Source organism: Anabas testudineus, chromosome 15, assembly GCF_900324465.2.
Source record: "Anabas testudineus chromosome 15, fAnaTes1.2, whole genome shotgun sequence".
NCBI lineage: Eukaryota > Metazoa > Chordata > Actinopteri > Anabantiformes > Anabantidae > Anabas > Anabas testudineus.
This window is the reverse complement of record NC_046624.1, coordinates 4386949-4406601: the sequence shown is the minus strand read 5'-3', so window position 1 is coordinate 4406601 and position 19653 is coordinate 4386949. Positions and strand designations below refer to the sequence as shown.

The following is a 19653-nucleotide window of genomic DNA, read 5'->3' as shown; positions in this document are numbered from 1 at the left end:
TGAATTAGAAATGTTACATCCATCCAGTTTTATGTGTGTGTCCTTAACCATGGGGTCACACACGCCCCCCCACCCCTCACCCCACACACACACACACAAACCCACACACACACACACACAAACCCACACGCACACACACACACACACACACACACACACACACACACACACACACACACACACACACACACACACACACACACACACACACACACACACACACCTGCACAGAGTAAACAGGAGAATGAAGCCTGTGCATCTGTTGCATTTAAAGAAAACCTACTTATTTAGCCAGGGAGAAGGTGTCAGTGGTGCGTTTGTGAAAAAATTATAATTTCTACATCTAGTAAATGTCTAAATCTTATTGTGCCAGTAAAGAGGAGACAAGTGAATTTGGGGCTGATGACAGTGACAAAAGGGCTCACTGTTAAAAGGAACAGCTCTTACTCAACACTCTGATCCCTTTGTTCCTATTGAGGAACTGTTTAAACCAACTGGATCATTTGTGAACGTAGCATCGCAAGTACTCGGCTGCAAAGCAGTCTCCCTGTTGACAAGTCATTGCAACTAGCTGCTGGCCCAGCTGTTTGAAACCGTATGTGTGTACACCCTTTTGGAGACACATGCAAGCATACACACTACTTTAGCCACGCCTTATTCAACATGCTGAGAAATCCCAAGCTTGACAGGCCGGGTCATGCAAGGAAAGCTGTGATTGGACATTAGGCAGGGACGCACTGTTTGATTGAGCTGAATAATAATTTGATGCAAGTCATTTTGCATATTTATTTACTGTGATTAATTTTATCTAACTAGTGACATTGATCATTTGTATCACTTCTCATGGGAGCAGCTGCGAAAGGCAAACAGATGAACCCTCTGCATGGTGTTAGAATCTGTTCTGGACAAAGTACATCTTTAATCTGCCTTTTGGTTTTCTCTTTTGGAAGGGCTCGGAGGGTAGCTGCTGACAGGAACAGGGCAGATAGATGACTCAAGAGAGTTCTCCATATCAAAGCCCATTGACTTTAGCTTGTCCTTGTGTCTGGGCTCAGAGACCCACTGATTCTGGGAAGTGCATTCCGGTGCTGGGCTTGCAATCTCACTCATTTGCATGTCAATCTGCTGTTTTACATTCTGTGCGGCTGTGCACAAGATAAGGATCCAAATTCAGGGGTTGAATTATATCTAGGTAAACATGGCACGAGGAGAGAGTGGTTTTCTTGTGCGAAGTGAAATCAACCCAAGAGCCAAATCTCTATTACCGTGGCTAGACAACTGTGAATCTAGGTTTTTGGAGATAATAGCTGTGTCCCTTGGATACCTCAAATGTGTCTGTTTTAGAGGGCCTTATTGGCCCATCTATTTGTACATGGAAGATTTTTTTGAAGTGGACCATTGGTGGCTGGACTGGTATGCTGAGCCGATAGAGGATTAGTTTCGCCAGTGATTTGGCCAATTAGGCCTCAGCCTGAGCTCTGCTGGGATCTCCCTCAGGGAGCCTTTCCACCGATTTGCTCAAGCTAGGAGAGAGGAAGAGGAGGAGCGTGCTGAGGCTAATTATGCACAGCTGGGTGCCCTGATTGGCTATGGTAGTTAGACTTTGTGGCAAGAAACAGAAAGGGAGGAGGCTGTGATGAAAAAAAAAGATGTGTTGAGAAAGTCTCTGCAGAGTCGTAGGAAACACTGGTTGAATGAGTTCAGCTATCAGACAATGGAGGGAGGTGTTGTTCACCAAGAGTTGATCCCAAAACAGCACGAGTAAGAACAGACACTGAGATCTGTGCTGCATCTGAAAAGCTTCACTTGAACCTGATCCGCTCTCTGAAGGCTGCTGAGACCAAGAAAGTAAAGTTCTTATTGACAAATTAAGCAGTGATGGAAACATTTCCATCAAATCGAACTAATCCAAATAATGAGATATCAACCTTTTGTCGGCTCATGTTTTGCATTGAGAGATATTTTATTACTCAAAAGGGTGTGAAATCGCTTTTTCTCATGTTCATACTATGAGTGATTTAGTCACATTGCCGTCAGTCAATCAGAGTAAACCACACCAACAATGTCATGATAAAGGAAATGAGGTGTTTTGACATAAGGGTGTGTTCTATTTAAAAACTGGTCAGATAAAAATAGTTTCTTTTATCATGTATCATATGGCAGACTGGAAACTGTAGTGTTGAGTTCACTGAGAGGTATTGTTTTGGTTTTCTTTACCATTTTGGTTCAGTGTCATTGAAATTGAGAGTTCTCTTGTTATAGACTCCTCTTCAGTTCCTTTGCAATCAGCTTAAACTAAGAAAATAATAAGAAAAAACATAAACTGAACCATAAGACTTAACACAGATTCATATTTTCTTCCTCTATAGCGACGTGGTCACTCACGTTGTATCGGAGGACTGTGAGGCGCCGTCGCTGTGGACGTGGCTGAAGGAGTGTGGCTTGAGGAACCTACCCAACATGCATGTGTTGGACATCAGCTGGTTCACTGACAGCATGAGAGAGGGGAGACCTGTTGCTGTGGAGACCAGACACCTCATTCAGGTCTGTGCCCGTGACTAACCACACACTGTCTAGACAAATATGAGGTTAAGCACTAGATGGCACCACGTAGCAAACATGAAGCATTTAGGACATGCCAAACGGAATTTAATGAACTGCGTTAACACAATAATTTATTGCTTTGCCACAGATACATATTGTGAAGTTATTTATTTGTATAGCCTGCAATTGTTTGTGTAGTAAGCGTCTTCCTCTCCCCCTCAAATCTGTCAGTGCACTGACAGGGATTACACATCGAACTTCCCTCCTTCTCAGCTCATATTACCCCACTTCACCTCGCCGACAGCAACAGAAGCATTCTCCATATTGTGTGGGAGTGTCAAATAAACCCATCCGCTGGACGTCAGGGCCCAGAGCAGCCTACTAACTGAAACACATACACATAGACACGCACATATTTTCCCCTGTGGTTGGCACTACGAGGGCTTGGCAGCATATGGATCCAAAATAAAGAAATATGTTGTCTTTCCCTCCCACAGTGGAGAGGGAAAAACACTCGACTTCTGGAGTAACGTTTGCCAGGCTGTGTCTACTTTTTCTTATAACAGCTTGCGACAGCATTAGCGGTCACACTGACACTGACATTTTTTTTTTTTCTTTTTTGCCTTCGTGTGAAATACCCATAAAGTGTTTTTTTGTTTTGCTGTCGCACTGTTTCCACATGGCTGTGTGAGTGTGCCGCGCTTCTTGTGGGCTGCATCATTAAGTGACAAGGCTAATGAAGGCATGCTGACATTTATTGACCCATCTCCCCAAGTAACCACAAGCCCACTTCTCTCCTTGTTTTCTGATGCATTTCCTCTGTGAAGCCAATGTTTGTAGGTAATGCGCGGTGGCATTTATCTGTGAGCCGCTTCCAGCAGATTGTTTTTTTTTATGAGTGATAAATCCATTTAAGGAGCTACCATGAGACAAAATCTTCCTGAAACTGGCTACTTCTTGGCCATGTTTGCCCACGGCTCCTCTTGGTACTCTGAGAAAGCAAAATGTTTTACTATCATAAGTATTGTACAGAGATAAAAGGAAGAACATTAAGCATTAAACTCATTGAAATGGAATATTTTCAATGTCTTCATGGCTTGCAGAGACGCTGTTCAGCCTGTTTATGTGGAGAGGTGGTAAGATGTAAGAATATGATGCTTAAAAGGGACAAAAATGAAAATAAACGCTTGAGATTTAGAGTTTGCATCCACCTTAGTAAACATCTGTCTACTTCATTCACGCTTCTGATAGGAGGCAGGTGGGTTTGGGTGGCTGCAGGAAATGTATGTGGATGGTTGGGTGCAGGTGCAAGCATCCTCCCTCAAGAGGTGGACCCTCTGTGACCTTTGTCCTGCTCACTGGCCAGAAAGGATTTCATTAACCCACCTGGGTGAACTCCTCCGCCTTCATCACAGGCGTAGGGAGGTACAAACCTGGAGTGTCTCTGTGGTGTAGAGGGGTGGGGGGGGGGGGGGGGGTGCAGGAGTGGGCGAAGTCCTGCAACGCTTGCTGTACCTTTTCGTCACAGCAGATGGTATGTGGCGAAATGAAGCCGCGCCATGTAGTCTGCACACATTAGTTACATTGAAGGCATACAGCAACAGCGTAGAGAACATTGGAGACAAGGCCAAGAGGGGATACGCTGCCTCTGAGATCGTTCTGAGAGCTTTAACTTCCACAGTGTTATAGCCCTGTGTAATAACCGAGCCCAGATGGGGGAAAACCAGCCTCTGCATACTGATGCACAGACATTTGTCTCCATGGACCCACAATCCTGTTTTGGATTAAATAAACTGCAACTGAGGTGCAAAAGTGATGGAGAACCCCCTGTTGTATTTAGAAAGAATGCGGTTAGGAAGTTTCTAAGGCAGCTTTACTTTTGATTGGCAGAAAAATTGTGCCATGAAATGTATTCAAAGTTATTCTTTTTTTTTGGAGAACAGGAAAGGCTGCTGGCAGAGAATAAATGATGAACATTTTTTGAATCCCTTACTGATTGATTCAGCCCAGCAGTGTGAGAGGTACTAGCTCTTTTCATTATCTTTTTGAGACACCCCTGTTCCTACTGCAGCATCAGTCCCAGTCAGTACAGTGCAGTGACAAGCCCTGCATCTTCCTCTGGCTCCTCTTCCTCCTCCCTCTCGTTCATTCTCCCACCCAAACCATGGGTAATTTTATGGACACAATATTCCCTTTTGTGATCTCTAATTGTCTGCAAGAATATTAATATTACATTGGTAATCCTTTTGACACATATATTACAAATGGGGAAACCGTTTCTTCGTAGAATGAAAAGGCAATTTACAGGAGGCAAATTGGATGATGGCAAGCAGATTTGTAATGCCACGGGTTAGGTAGCGTAATGGATTTGGATGCTACCAGACTGTGAGATGAGTGTCATTAGCCTGTTGCCCTGGAGACACACAGTCATAAAAATAACTTCTCCAAGGCAATGGCTACATTTTTATGTAATTCAATTTGAACTCTTGGCTCTGTGCAACTGAGGAATATCTATACACACATTTACGCATTTAGCCTGTCAACAATTTGCATATGGGCTCAGATATTAGGATGGTATATGACTGTGTATGTACTGTGTCTCTGTATGAATCTTTGGTTATTTATGCACACAGGACACCTTGCCCACATTGCCAGGATGTTCTACACCCACTCCTGTGGCCAGAGTTTCTCAGTATGCCTGCCAGAGACGGACAACCACAGAAAACAATAACAAGATTTTAACAGTAAGAAACCTGCCTTACATCACTCTGGAAACAAATGCACTTGTACACGTTCACTCGCCAGAGGCTGTCAATCTAACTTTGCAATGTAAAAGAGTCCCCATAATCTGTTCCGCTCTAATTGGATGGCTGGCTCGCTTTACTCACCACTGCTCTGACACAACTTTCCCGAAAATACATTAACCCTGCAAATGAGTAGCAGTCTTGCAGCTGCAGCACGTTCGAGGTGCAACAGCTGACATGCCCACGATCCCTGGCAAGAGGGCCGGTGCAGACACGCCCTGAGGCTCAGCACGCTACGCCAAGATGGCTGACAGACGTGACACTCCTCCCAACCAACGATGGATCTGTCCCTGTGCCATCTGGTGGGCAGCGTGGGACGGGTGGTGGGATTGCTCAGGTTTTCAAACGGGGTGGGGAAGTGGTTAATCGGCTGATTGGCTTAGGTGCTGATGAGCATGAAAGCAAAGAGAAATGATGTTGTACTTGGGTAATGTTGCCAACATCGCTGCAAGTGTGATAAACAAGAAAATAGGAACAAGCCGGCATCTGCCAAGCCAAAGAAACAATAAACAGGCAGTAAATGCCTGTGCTATTATCGTGAATAGTGCAGAAAAGATTGGTTCATCTACATGATGATCATTCATTAAGGGCACTAATCAAGCTCTAATAATGTGATGCTCTGCTGCCTTAACTTTTGAGAAAAATATTGATTGTGTACAAAAAAAACCCCAAAAACACCAAAAATCCAGAAGACGTCACTTTGGGCTCTTGGAAATTATGATGGATGTTTTTCAATATCATCTGACATCTGATGGACTGAACGATTAATCTAGAAAATAATGAATCATTAAATAATTGAGATTTGAAGCTATAATGAAAATTGTACTGCTATGAACTAATGGAACATTCAGTTAAATTTAATTCTGCTAAAAGTAAACGTAGGGTATACATGCAGAAAGACATCGGCACTGCTGCTCTGCTCTTCATTCATTTCCAATTTTCTTTTTTTTTTTTGTCATCATTTTTTGTGTTGATGCCATATCTGGCACAGGATGTGAAAGCAGAAGTCTGACATGTGGAAGATCACTGTGAAGTGACTGGCAAACCTTCAGCATGTGCATGTGGGATGGTGGAGACCTGCTGATGTGTTTCTGTAAGACCTATTAAGCTGAGCTTACCGAGGGCCTCTGAGGCATCTGTTTCATAATGACTTTCCAGTGACAGTAAATGCACATAATAGATGCACACACGTGTACAGGGGTTCACCCACGTGCGCTTGCGTGCACGTAAAGAAACTCTCACCGGCACACGCGTTTGTCCACAAGGACAGACGCGTGCACGTGTGCGCACACCCACGCGCGTCTCACCTGGGGAGAGCCGCAGTTCGATCTCTTATTCTGTTTCTTTCCACAGCATTAACTCCATAATTAGCAATCCCACTCAATTTCCCTACCCTCATGATTAACTCATTATCCTCACATAAAGCCACATCAAAGAGGACTTTCTGATGAGAGAGAAAGGTTGTACTAGATGTTGTCTTGGAAAAGCCACAGGTAAAATGCTCCACTGAGGGAGATAAGATGCAATTACTTGCAATGTCTAACTCAGACAGAAATGAAAAATAATGGTTCGCCTTGCCCTTTGAATGTAAAGCAAGTGTATAAATAAGCAGCAGCAAATTATATGATCTATTGCATTGTAGTGGTGCTAATGAGGGGTAAGCAATCGATCCACTGTGGTAAAGCAATCCCAGCAATCTAGTTCTGCTGTCGACTGGAAAGCAGGAATGATGTAATGTACGTGAATAATCATCCCTTTCATGCAATTGCTTCATTGGGTCGGTTTGAGTATGTCTTTGTGACGTACTCTACATCACTGGCTAATTCATGTCCTGCTTTCAGTGATTTTCGTAAAGCAAACCTTAGCGTAACTCATACAAACTAAATTTATACTCCAATACAACTGGCCAAATATGGATTACTGCTGCTCTTTTATGAACACTGTCAATAACGTGTGCTTGGAAAGTTCATTTTCACTGCTTAGCAAATTAGGTGTCTGTTAACGGCACTGCAGCGATGAGCCGTGTTCGAAGAGGCATGTGTAAATGCAACAGTTATAAACTTTTTCTTTGCTATTTTTTTCTGCTGCCATGTGGCTACACTATTCCCTCATTCCTTTCAGGCTCGCATGGCTTAGACATGCAATAGTTAAAGTCCACTATGTGGCCAGATAATATTTTTTGGTATGTTCTTCTGAGTGGCATGGCCATCCAGTGCCGCTGTCACCTAGCAACCACAACCATATGAATCCCAATGCAAGTGAGGCCCCAAGGATTTTTCATTATTTAGTTTCCAAAGGAAGCCTTTTGCCAATCCAACTTTTGCACTTGTAAAATTTGGCATCCTGAACTGAAAACTCAGAATTACATAATAGTAGATAACAAAAGGATTTGAAACTAGCCCCCGTTTTCTCTCCTCCCCGGTCTCAGCTGAGCCCTTACTCTGTCTCACACACATTAACCCTTTTTATACAGAAACTCCTCTGCATTGGTCAGATCCTGCCTCCAGCCTTTCACACAAACGCCAGGGTGAAACCATCGCGCCCCTGACACAACATGCTAGAGGTGGCTTAAAGGAGGGTGAGCACAGACCCCACATGACTGCACGGTACCATTTATGCAGAGCAGCTAGGAAGTGTACTAAGCTGTGCAAGAGGAGTTATACACACATCAGTCCACACTATTTTCTCCCTGTATGCTACTCACCCACTCCTCCCTTCCCAGTTCCTATTTACCCTTCTTTGTTTTTTTACTTGGCCCCGCTCTGGCTCCAAGAACACTATATAAGCTTTGGGTTGCCACACATTCCTTGCAAAGTTGCTCATCAAGCCTTGATTTTTGTCTTCAGCACCTCTGTTGTTCCTGATCATTGTGTTTTTTCCACGCTGGACTTTAACTTTTTCTTTTTTATGGACTTGGTCTTCGTCATATTTCTGCTCAGTTTTTTTTCCCTCTCTGCCCGTAGTTACTGACTACTGTCTCATACTACTGAGCATTACTCATCTTACCAGGCCTGTATTTTCCTGCCCACCTGTCCTCTTCACTAATTAGCTGTTCACTCTGCTATTTCATTCGCTTGTTTATTTATCCTAGCAGCAGGGCCTGTTCTTATAAGTGCTTTTCACCACGGTGTCATCCTTGTCACGTCAAGTAAAATGAACTTATGCATACATTGCTGCCACTGCCTCCTGTTCTGCATTTCAGTCCTTCATTTTACACACTGGTGACAGTGTACCGCAAGTACATGTGTCACCAAAAATGTGTTTTGTGTTCTTTTAATAAACAAATCTACAAACTGATAATTTTCATTTCTAATATTTGTCTTTGTTATGTTTAACAATCACCAATTCCCACGAGGTTCCAAAGGAAAGTTCACCCAACTTTTAGCACACTCTCTGTAATGTATTGATAACAGTCTTAGCTGCGTTGAACAGGGCACCTAAGACGGCAGAGAAAGACTGAGTGACTAAGTAGAAGGACGCCTCACAGGAGGAAATACATTCTGTAATGGAGAAATAAATGAGCAAGAGCAGTTTCTTCTAAGGAGTGGTATACATTTACAAAGGTGCTGTTTGGCAATAGCCCTTTAACAGTAACTCAGAGGGAACTAGAGGCTTACTTAGAAAACCTCTAGCTATGCCCCAATTTCAACCACTGAGCAGCCAATGCATGGTAGAACTCTAACTTCCAATGGTCAAAGTCTGCATCCGCTCCCAGGCCTATTAGTGTTCCCAACAAGCTGAACTGTATATGTATATGCTGTGTTGTAATTTGCCAACATAGAGTGACTGTAGTAGACTTTCTGGTTGTATTTTGACTCAGGCAGCCTGCTGGTTTACACAGCAGGTGGGCATAGTTTTGAAATTCCAATAAAGCTGGGCTGTTTCCCTCTACTCTCAGTCTTTATGCTAAGCTTCCTCCTGGCTCCAGCTTCATACTTTGTGGACCAAGACACGTGAGAGTGGTATCCATCGTCTCAATAATATCAACTGTGGCAACAGATGATGAGCAGTGGGGGCTGCACAACATCTGGATTTGTATGCGTTTCAGTTACCAGGGTTTATTGTTGGGTAACAAGCCTGTGTAGAGACAGAAGAAGTGCTGTGGGAAACAATCTGCGTTGATGGGGTTGGGGGATAAGGGGCGTTTAGGGCCAGCAGAATATGCTTGTGAAGGAGGAGGAAGTACTGTAGATGGTGCAGAGATGTGTCAGTGTCAGTGGAGGAGAGGATGAGCATCATCTCTGCAACGGCACCCCGGTGAAGTGTCAGTCACATACCGGCAGCGAGCAGCCCATCATTGCACAGTTGTACACTATTGATTCATTCATCTCTGCTTCATCTTTATCCTTGACCATCTCTGCACCTCTTCACTCCTGTATCACTTCTCTGTGGCCATAAGTCATGTCTAACACGTCTCTGCCCCCCTCTGTAAAGTCTTACTGTGCTCTTTCTCGATCTCACGCACAGGTTGTCTGTGTTGCTGCTGTGATTAGGAAATCCACACTGTCTTTGTGTGTGTACACACACAAGTCAAGCTTGCGTCTTGTCTTTTTTACGATTAGTTTTTAAGTCTTCTGCTGTATAAAAATTGACATTTGTGTCTTGCTGACTTAATATGGAGCATCAAATGCCGTTTCTCTCTTGAAGGCAGCAAGATAAACACACTCCTTCTCTCCACTTAAGGTGCATTCTTAAAATTACCTGATGAAAATGTCCAGTACTTACTTATTTTGATATAGGATAGATAAAAGCTGTCTCCTAGCTGTTAATCATGTTGAAACTCTTCTCAATGGGTTCTCTGACCTCCTTTCATGATTTCTTTTTGCGCATGCAGCGAGGCGGGCTGCTGTGCGAACATGACTCGCAGGCATGTCCATGATATCTGGTGGCAGGGGGTAAATCGGAGTGCTATATCAACGTCCCTGCACACCAAAGTCCTCCTACCAGCTTTAACTCCTCATTTATTAGTTGAGTGCGTATGCAGGGTGAATTTTCGAGCCCCCAGCACCGACTTCATGCAGCTGCTGACACAATTGCCTGTAGACAAAGCGGGTGTGTGTGTTCGTGAGAGGTCTAAATAGCATGTTTTTCGACAGGCAAGATAATCAGGTGGTCCAATTTGGTGTTCCGCTTACGTCCAATGCTTTGACCATTTCAGCTTCTGTATTGAGACAAGGATGAACAATAAGATTGATGAATGATACTGTGATAGTGTGCAGTGATACTACACCGAAGTAGCAAAGTTACCAACGGCAAGTCAGCCAAAACTATTTAGGATGGGTAGAGCGGAGGAGACCTGCAGAGTTGAGTGATATTTCTGTGTCAGTTTGCCGCTATGAGTGATCCTATACACACATTCATCTGATCCACAGTTAGCTGGGTGCAAAGAAGTGGAACAGAAAGATGAAGATGTGCAGAAGTACCAAAATCAGTAGCATTAATACATAAAGACAGTCTTCTTGTAACAGACCCGTACACTAAACACAAGCGTGCCATATTACCTATTCAATTACAAACTTGAGTTTACTTCTCTCATGCTGTGAGGAGAACCCATCTCTGTGTGTGTGTGTGTGTGTGTGTGTGTGTGTGTGTGTGTGTGTGTGTGTGTGTGTGTGTGTGTGTGTGCTGGGATGTAAAGGGTCATTCTTTTTCCACGTGCAGCAGTAAACGGGTCATTGCATCTCTTGGACGAGCTGGACTAAAGTCTGTTGCTCACTGGCCTGAAGCTGCATGTACATGCACTACGGGTGGTGAAATGACCTCAGACAGCAGCTTGGCTAGAGGAAGGGATTGAAATCTTTCCTGAGTTCTGGTCATCACCGACTTGCACTAGGTCTCCTGCTCCTGAATTCTGTTGGATTTAGAATTCCCCAGTTTTAGTTTTAGTTTGTCCTCCAGGCTCTGTGCAATGGCAGACTGGATTCATCTGCTGCATGGCATTTACTGACATACATTTCTGTCATTATTAGTATAGTATTAAACATAACTCATGCATGCATTACATAAAGGGCAGAGTGGCAGCATGCTAAAATTAGCATAACATGAAATACCCAAATGTCAAGAGCGATTAGATTCATTTCTAAGCTCCTTGTGAAGTCTAAATTTTTGGAGAAGATCATGTACTGTACTACTCTCTAAATTGCCTCTTTTATAAAGCCTTGACCTTGAATTAGGATTGCATGTAGTGTTGATATGAGTGAGAATCAATATTGTCTCCTTTTGGCTGCATAACCACAACAGGACATGTGCAGCACCAGCGGTCTGTCATTAGTCTCTACACTGGGTCTGTTCCGCCGCAGTATTGCCTGGATACTGGCTTAAAAACAACAGTCACTGATGCAACAGACATAAAATTACATATCAATACACAGAATTTCAGGAACGAGATGATAGAAAACTCTGGTCCAGGTTTCCTAAAATGGATACAAGTGACAAGACAGCTGTTTCCTCTTTGAAGTTAATATTAAAACGTAGGATGGAAGAAGTTTTGTAGGCGGCATGCAGTGTAAAACAACAAATTACAACTCTGTTCTTCGTTCGCACAGCAATAATTTGAAAAAAGAAAAGACAATGCTGTTGTCACTTTGTGCCTTATTTAAAGAAGCACAGAACACAAAATATTTAGTTTTGGCAGGAAGAATACTCTGGGGATTTCCATGCAGTGGCACATTACAATTTTGTGTTATGTACTTCTACAAATGATGTATCAAGACACTTTCATATGTGCCACCACATTATTTTTTCAGTGGTAAAGTGGTAAATTATGTTTGATTGCTTTAAAGCTTGTGGCTGAATAGGAGGAGCTACAGCGTCTTCTTTTAGAGAATCCCAGTTAAAAAACAGCTTATTTTTATGGAAAAGTGCTGCCTACTAATAAAGATGGATGTTGTGCAGCTCTTTATTCCTCCCTGCCTGCAAAAACCTGCAGTGTCTGAAACATAGTAGGACAGCAATCTCATTTGTTTCTGTCATAACTCACATAAAAACATTACCTGTTCAGCTAATGAATGGCTGTGCTGATGACTGAATTCTCCCGCGGTGACGTGTTTCCCTCCAGTTGGTTCCACAACAGTAGCTCATCAGTTCAGCTGAACACAGTTCCTTCCTTAAGTGTTCATCTGTGTGTCTTTATACCCTGAAAGAGTGGCTAAATATATTATAATGACAAAATCAGACTCCTGTATACATCCAATCTAATTATATCTAAACATACTGATAATATATTTGTTTTCACACATTACCTCTGTAAAGGGATAGTTCCATGACAGATTCCCATGGTATTGGCCAGTATCTAATGTCTCTATTCAGTCATCCAAATGGAAACTAGCATTCAGCAGGTCCTACAGTACAGAGACACAAATGGGGACAGAGAAAAGTCATAGAGGAGGAAGGAAAGAACTGGAGGGAGTTCTATTCCCTGTCTGGGTTTCTGTACGGGTCAGTAGATCTCACATATGAATGCACACCTGTCACATTTTTGCTTCGTCTCTCCTTCTTTCCTTGGTTGTCTCTTGCATTCCTTTTGTTAAAATGCGCATTGTGTTTAAAGCATTGATGATTCATGTAATAACTCTACCTTATATAACTACCTATACAATTGGATATTGTACTTTTTTTTTAATAAGTATTTTTCTTTTTATCTACTCTACTACATTATTCTTCCATGTCCTGTCCTTTTCTGCCTCTCATCCCCATAGGATGCCTTTGAAGTGCTGGCTGAGAGCTATGAATTAAACCAGCTCGAGGGTCCATGTCTGGCCTTCAGGAGAGCTGCATCTGTCCTCAAGAGTCTGCCCTGGGCAGTGCAGTGTCTGGGGGCCACTCAGGGTCTGCCCTGCCTGGGGGAACACACCAAGGCCCTCATAGAAGTAAGACCCACAGTCCAGCTGACACTCAGTCCACGTGTACCGTGTTTTAAAAAATAACAAAACAAGTATCTTTATGACAATGGATTCGCTCAAACTTTCAAGCAAGGAGAGTTTTCACATGGGTTTGTGCTCCCACAAGAACTGATGCAGGGCTCAATGTGATTAAAGATCTCTCTCGCCACACAACTTTCCAACTCATAATGGTTTTCTGCATTAAGTGCGGACATCAAATGTGACCAAAAGTCAAGGGAACCAAACAGCAAAAAGGAATTTAGTGGTGTAAAAGACACAGTTTAGTGAAACCTTAACTATGGGCAGTGTTGTACACAGATGTGTTGAAAGAGCACAGGTCATTTAATGAGCTCATCTCCTGGGTGAATGGTCAACTGAACATATGTTTGCAGGGGTAAAGGACACACGTGTGAGCTTCTTTAACATGTCGGATGAACGTGAGCAGCAGAGGCTTCATTTACTCTGTGTGGGCGAGGCGTTCAGGCACCATACAACGTGTGGGCGTGTTGTGTAATGGAATGTCAGAAACATGAAAGTGAACTAGTTAATTTATGGAGACTGTGAATTTAGCTTAAAATTCTAAATTGTGAACTATAAACTTGAACTTATTGATTTTAATCTGTGTGAACTGAATTGTTGTGAAGTGTGAACTAGCACACTGACCATGGGTGCTATTCATCATATACTGTATTTAGATTTAGTCAGTGGATCTGATAGAAAAATCAGTTCAAGCCTACATGAGATATGTCATACCTAAAGATGATTTTCAATGAATTCTTTAAAAATGTGGTTTTATGTGCACTGTCACAGCAAATGCAACTGAATTTTCTCTTTCTAACTAACAATTTTACACCAATGTTTCTAGACACTGAGGAGGAATTTTACTCTGCAGAACACATTTGCTATGATGTATCAGTAGTTAAAAACAAAATCAATATTCAGTTTTCGAATTCAACAATATTTGGTTCATATGAAGAATCGTTTTGACATTTCGGTTCCCAGATAGACGTGCTAACAAAAGTTTCCACACAGACGCTCACACGTGAGCATGCATACTGAGAGGCATCACACAAACTTATCATATTAAGTCATTTAGCAATCATCCCCTCACCTTAAGTCATTCTCAGGGCAGGAATCATTGCAGGTTGTCAGGGAAAGTGTGGAGAAATGTTTGCTTGGAGAGAACGCAGAGTCCCTGTAGGAGAACAAGGTGAGCTCTGCGGTCCGACTTTCTGACACTTTAAGACTAACATAAACACGGCGGGTCTCAGAGCGAGTTTCAAATTCTGTCAAACCTGTCAGCACGCAGGCAGATGTATTAAACAAAATAGCATAAATGTACCAGGGAGACCAAATTAGACTGTCTGCGAATGACCTCTGCCTCTTGTTCCTACACGATTCAGTCGTACACCCGTTTTTTTTTCCACCATGTTGTCTCTTTGAACAGATCGAGGTTCAAAACGAGAAAACGACATGACACGAAAAACAATGTGAAACCAAACAGAGTAAAAACAAAACGCTTGATGCGGTGGTGAACATCAGAGTGACACTCTGTCAGCAGCGACTGAACTGCTCGCTGCTGACTGAGCATCCAAAGTGGGGGAAAAGATATAAACCTACTGACATGAAAGGGGATGAATAGTCAGTTTCTGTTGTCTGAGCGCGCGTGTGTGTGTGTGTGTGTGTGAGAGAGGGAGAGAGAGGCGGCTTGCATGTGCAAAAAGTCTGTCTTCCCTGGAGCAGCGAATGTGTTGAAGCATTATCCTTGCGTTTGAGGTTGCCTTTAGCTTAAGGGTTGAAAAGCAGAGGTGGACGGGTGGATGCATCATTGAGCAGTGAAGGCTGCTTTAAACTGCACTGCACTCACAGTCTGCATCTTAGGTTCACTGGTTCATTGATACTAGATGTCATCCCTTTATGCACACATACTTATTTTAAAACACAAACACACAAGCTCATTTTCAACAGCCCCCACAGAGGACGGATGATATTAACCAGATAACTGCTGCCTGTTTTTTTTTTGTTTTTTTTTTGTCTATGCCTTTGGATAATGACGACAGTTAAAATGTGACCAGCAAATTGCTGGTGCTCTGCTGGGAGCAGCAGACAATTAAACGCAGAACAAAGTTGTTTCAGAGCAAACAATAGAAGCTGGGGAAAACATTACCTTGGGCTTTTATGAATGCCATAAAGCTGGTATTAATCTCAGGTTTCACAACAACAAAGTCGTTATTTCTTGAAAAGGAAATGGAAATAAGGACACCTGATTTAAGTGGAAGCTGTTTTCAAACGAGCAGCAGTTTGAGTTCATTTGTTAATTGCTGATGGAACACAAAACGAGGGGAAAGCGTGCCGATGCTGACACCAGCGGCATTTTCCTTAATAATATCATCTACTTTTATGTTTTGCAGGAGATCCTTCAATATGGCCATTCTTTTGAAGTCGAGAAAATACTCTCTGATGAAAGGTATCAGACACTAAAGGTCAGTAGATGAAAAACTTGTTTGCTTTTGCCGTTGTGGAGCTTCGAAATCACTGTGAAAATGATTTGCATTTGCTATCTCTAAAGAACAAAGGGCCCTTCAAAATGTCGAAATGCTAATCCCCTCTGAGAAGAGCCTGTCATTTCAGAGCATGTCGTCTTGATTACGTTCTTACCTCGTTTCCTGCCAGCTGTTCACAAGTGTGTTTGGGGTTGGACCCAAGACGGCTGAGAAGTGGTACCGAAGAGGGCTGCGCTCATTCAGCGACATTCTGGCGGAGCCCAGCATTCAGCTAAACCGGATGCAACAAAGTGGTACATGAACAGCTCACCTTCTCCACTCTGCCACTTCATAAATTATAGACTGAAAACTCGAGTTTACTTCCAAGAAAGACTTAAAGACCCAGTCATTAGATTTCTCCAGGGAGGCCTGCATCCTTTTTGGTTCCATATGAAGCTTCTTGTGTTAGACTCTGTAATGTGTTTGCTCTAAAGTGATACTAGATGTGACCAGCAGGGAGTTTATAGTGAAAACACAATGGCAAAAGGCAGCAGGGGTATTTTTTTTTACTGAAAATCAATGAATGGTGGCTGTTAAGAGGGAACGCTTGCTGTGGAATTCACATTCACATCCCATCAATCAGCTGGACACAGAAAGCCAGCAAAGCAATGAATGACAAGTCGCTGACTCCCAACACTGACTTATGATTGTTTCAGCATGATAGGGAAAGAATTTGGTTCACGTCTCTGTGAGGAATTGTCTGCTTTTAAACATACTGTTGTTTAGTTTAATTACAGATTTAAGTTTAAACTGTTCTCTGAGCAGTTGTAAATTATTTTGGTGCCAAAACATATTTAACTACACCAGCTGTGAATAAATCATAAAAAAAAAATCCCCAAAACTTCAAAAGTGCAGAAAAGAGTAAAAGTTGAGGTCCAGGATGATCCAGAAAAAAGGCCCCTGGCAACCAACATCAGAAGGGTGTATCATGTTGTGAACATGAAGGAGTTAAGAGATGTGCGTACCAGTGTTACACTACATAAAGTATGGTGCAAGCAGAAAGTCATTTATGTTCTGAGATTTCACATCATCTCCAGGGTCAGATGAGCAACAGCATAAAAACTGAGCTACAGGAGTGTAGGAAATACAGACGGTCTTTGTAGTCACACTGGTGGCATGGCTCTAAGGATGGCAAGGTCGGTCCTTGGTCCCCAGTGGATGAATCCAACTTGAGATTTCCTGTAGAAGAATCAAAAAGACACATTTCCACAAACCTTATCCTGGTTTTGTTGCTAGAGAAGAAAATCACCAAATCCGAAGAATGTCTGTACCAGGGCTGTGTCTACAGGTGTTTGGATGTGATGACAGTAGTGGGGAACATGGGTCAAGAACTGTGGTACATTAAAAAATTTAAAGCTAGGTTTTGGAGAAATAATAATACATTTGGTATTATTATTTGTTCAGAAAGAAATGTCAAATGTTACTTTACATATTTAAAACAAACAGGCTACTGTGATCATGTAGCCTGTTTGTGCGAGCAGCTGAAAAACAACCAAAAGGTGCCATTGTGGAGTGGTCGTAAGAGACGGCAGCTGCCATAATGGTGCCTGGTGCCAAATGGTACAGTTTTACCAGGCACCCGCTGCCACAAGGGCACTTTCAACAAATGCCTTTATAGTTGATAGGAGAGGATATGGCACGACTTATATGAAATGTCACATAACACTAATGGTGACCAATCAGATTTTGCCCGTGGCTGAAATGGAGACAGAAAGTGAAGTGCAGCAGAAGTCGAAGTATAGAGCATATTTTCATTGATTATTCTGTGAGGTGACGCTCAAATGTGAAAGGAATAGCCGAGTGAACAGAAATACAGCAATACAGATATGCAGAGAACATCTTTTGCTGTAATAGAAATCCCACAGAGCATTTAATGCACTTGGTTAAATGTCTCGGAGGGAGACACTGATACACAGCTTTTCATTTGTATGCTCCTTCCCTGCTTGTTCTGCTACTGTAGCACTGTATGAGGTGGTAATTCCAAACATAATACACTGCTCGCAGTGTTCTGTTCAGTTTGAAACACCGTCTGATAATGTATTATGCTGTCAGACATCTTCATCAAACTGGTCATAATCCGTCATTTGGAACACTGCGTGCTCCGCTCCACGCAGAGAAATAATGTGGGTTTTTGACATGGAAAATGTGTTTGAACCCTGATCTCTCCGCTGTGTTCTGTAGATCTCAAAAGAGTGGAAACGTAAATTATCCCATTTATTTTAAAGACATTAAATGAACAGATTACATGAGAGATTTGAAGTTAATTGGCGACGTAGCTGTTTGCTCCAAGGGAAGGAAAGAAAAGGAAATTCATGCTTTTTACGTAGCACGGAAAAATAGGAGAATACAAAGTGAAATGCATGAAATCAACAAGATACCCATCAGTCTGTCAATCATAATTGAACTCAGTCTGTACAGTGGCTGTAACCTCTTGCGTGTGTGGTGGGCTCCTTCTTACAGCCAGCAGAGTGTATCTCGTTGTACCTTACTTTTAATTCACCCTGACTCTACACTTCCCTGGAGCAAAAGGCTGTGATTGATGGCTGGCTGCCAGACTAATAACCACGTGGTCTTTTCCCTGCAGGTTTTCTGCATTATGGAGACATCTCCAGGGCTGTCAGTAAAGCAGAGGCCCGAGCCCTGGGGAACATTATTGATGAAGCTGTCCATGCGATCACGCCGGACGGCATACTAGCACTGACAGGTGGCTTTCGCAGGTACAAGACTTGTCTCCTACATTCAATGTTGATATGATACAAATACAGCAGCACTTCCTATTTGTTCTTTTTTTCCATTGTTGTTAAACCCATAGTGGTTATGCACAGGGAAATGCCAAAATATCCCATGTGGCTTTTCCTTATTACTAACTGTTATAGCACAGAAATCACAATGTGTGGGGGTAGATGCCTAAGTGCTGTCTGTCCCTAAATGTAGCCTCCTGTAGTGAATAATTAGTAGATAAAATCGACTGATTTGACAAATACCACTGCCTGCCTTTCACAGTACAGCAGCCTCTTTCTTAAAAACTTGAGTGCAGGTCATTCATGTTTACATTAAGAAGCTGAAATGCAACGTGTTGTCAATCTCAGAGTGCACGGTGAGTGCTCTTGTAGTGCCACCTACTGAGTGCGACTATTTGCTCACAGCTGGTGCCTCCACCCGTTGCCAATTCTTTGTGCTGCGCTTTATTTTATGTGTCTTTGTGCCTGAGTAAGCGTGGACCACTCTGCGCTGTTGTAAAAATCCTGCTATAACCAGTGGCGTGTGTGGTAAATAATTCAAACGCAGTCTGGCAGTAAGGACAGGCGCTTGCCTCTTAACAGGGGTGACAAGCTTTAGATGTTGCCAGGGAGAATTCTGTTGTATTGCTTTATTTTGATGTATTTTAACACATGCTTGTTTGTCAAGGTTTGGTACAAAATTATAATAAAATGACTTTTATCTTTTGTTACTGACAAACTCTGCCTAGAATTGATATAGAAACATTATTTTATTCTTATGCAACAGCTGAGCAAAAGCTCAACTGCTCAACTATGACACACCTCAGCTGCAACTGTTACACAAGCAGAAAAGTTTCTTAAGTCTGTTCATATTCCATACCAAGTAAATTCTAATATGAAAAAGTAGTTGCTAACACTACATAATACTGGGAATTGACATTAAAAATCAGGTGTGAGCAGCGTAGGTGCCACTGAAATGACATTTTGTTCGGTCCACATTGACTCCGACCTGCTTTCAGCGCCTTTGTCATCAGAACAGCGAGTGTGAAAAATGTGTGGGTTCCAGCGGTGACTTGTAGTTAGTGTGGAATAATGATAAAATGGACAAGATGTGTGAGTGACTAAAACATTTTCTCTGTCAATTAGCTGTTACAGCGGTTTA

The 19653-nt window shown here is 42.5% G+C and overlaps 1 protein-coding gene across 1 annotated transcript in view; it reads left to right on the top strand.

Annotated features, from left to right (window-relative positions):
- The window catches only part of dntt (deoxynucleotidyltransferase, terminal), a 62898-nt gene that overhangs the window by 2597 nt on the left and 40648 nt on the right, over positions 1-19653 (top strand). Inside the window, exons 2-7 of the mRNA XM_026353964.1 lie at positions 2370-2544; positions 5178-5288; positions 13046-13216; positions 15640-15711; positions 15902-16025; positions 18356-18488. Coding sequence (XP_026209749.1) covers positions 2370-2544; positions 5178-5288; positions 13046-13216; positions 15640-15711; positions 15902-16025; positions 18356-18488 — 786 coding nt within the window. The remainder of the gene's footprint in view (positions 1-2369; positions 2545-5177; positions 5289-13045; positions 13217-15639; positions 15712-15901; positions 16026-18355; positions 18489-19653) is intronic.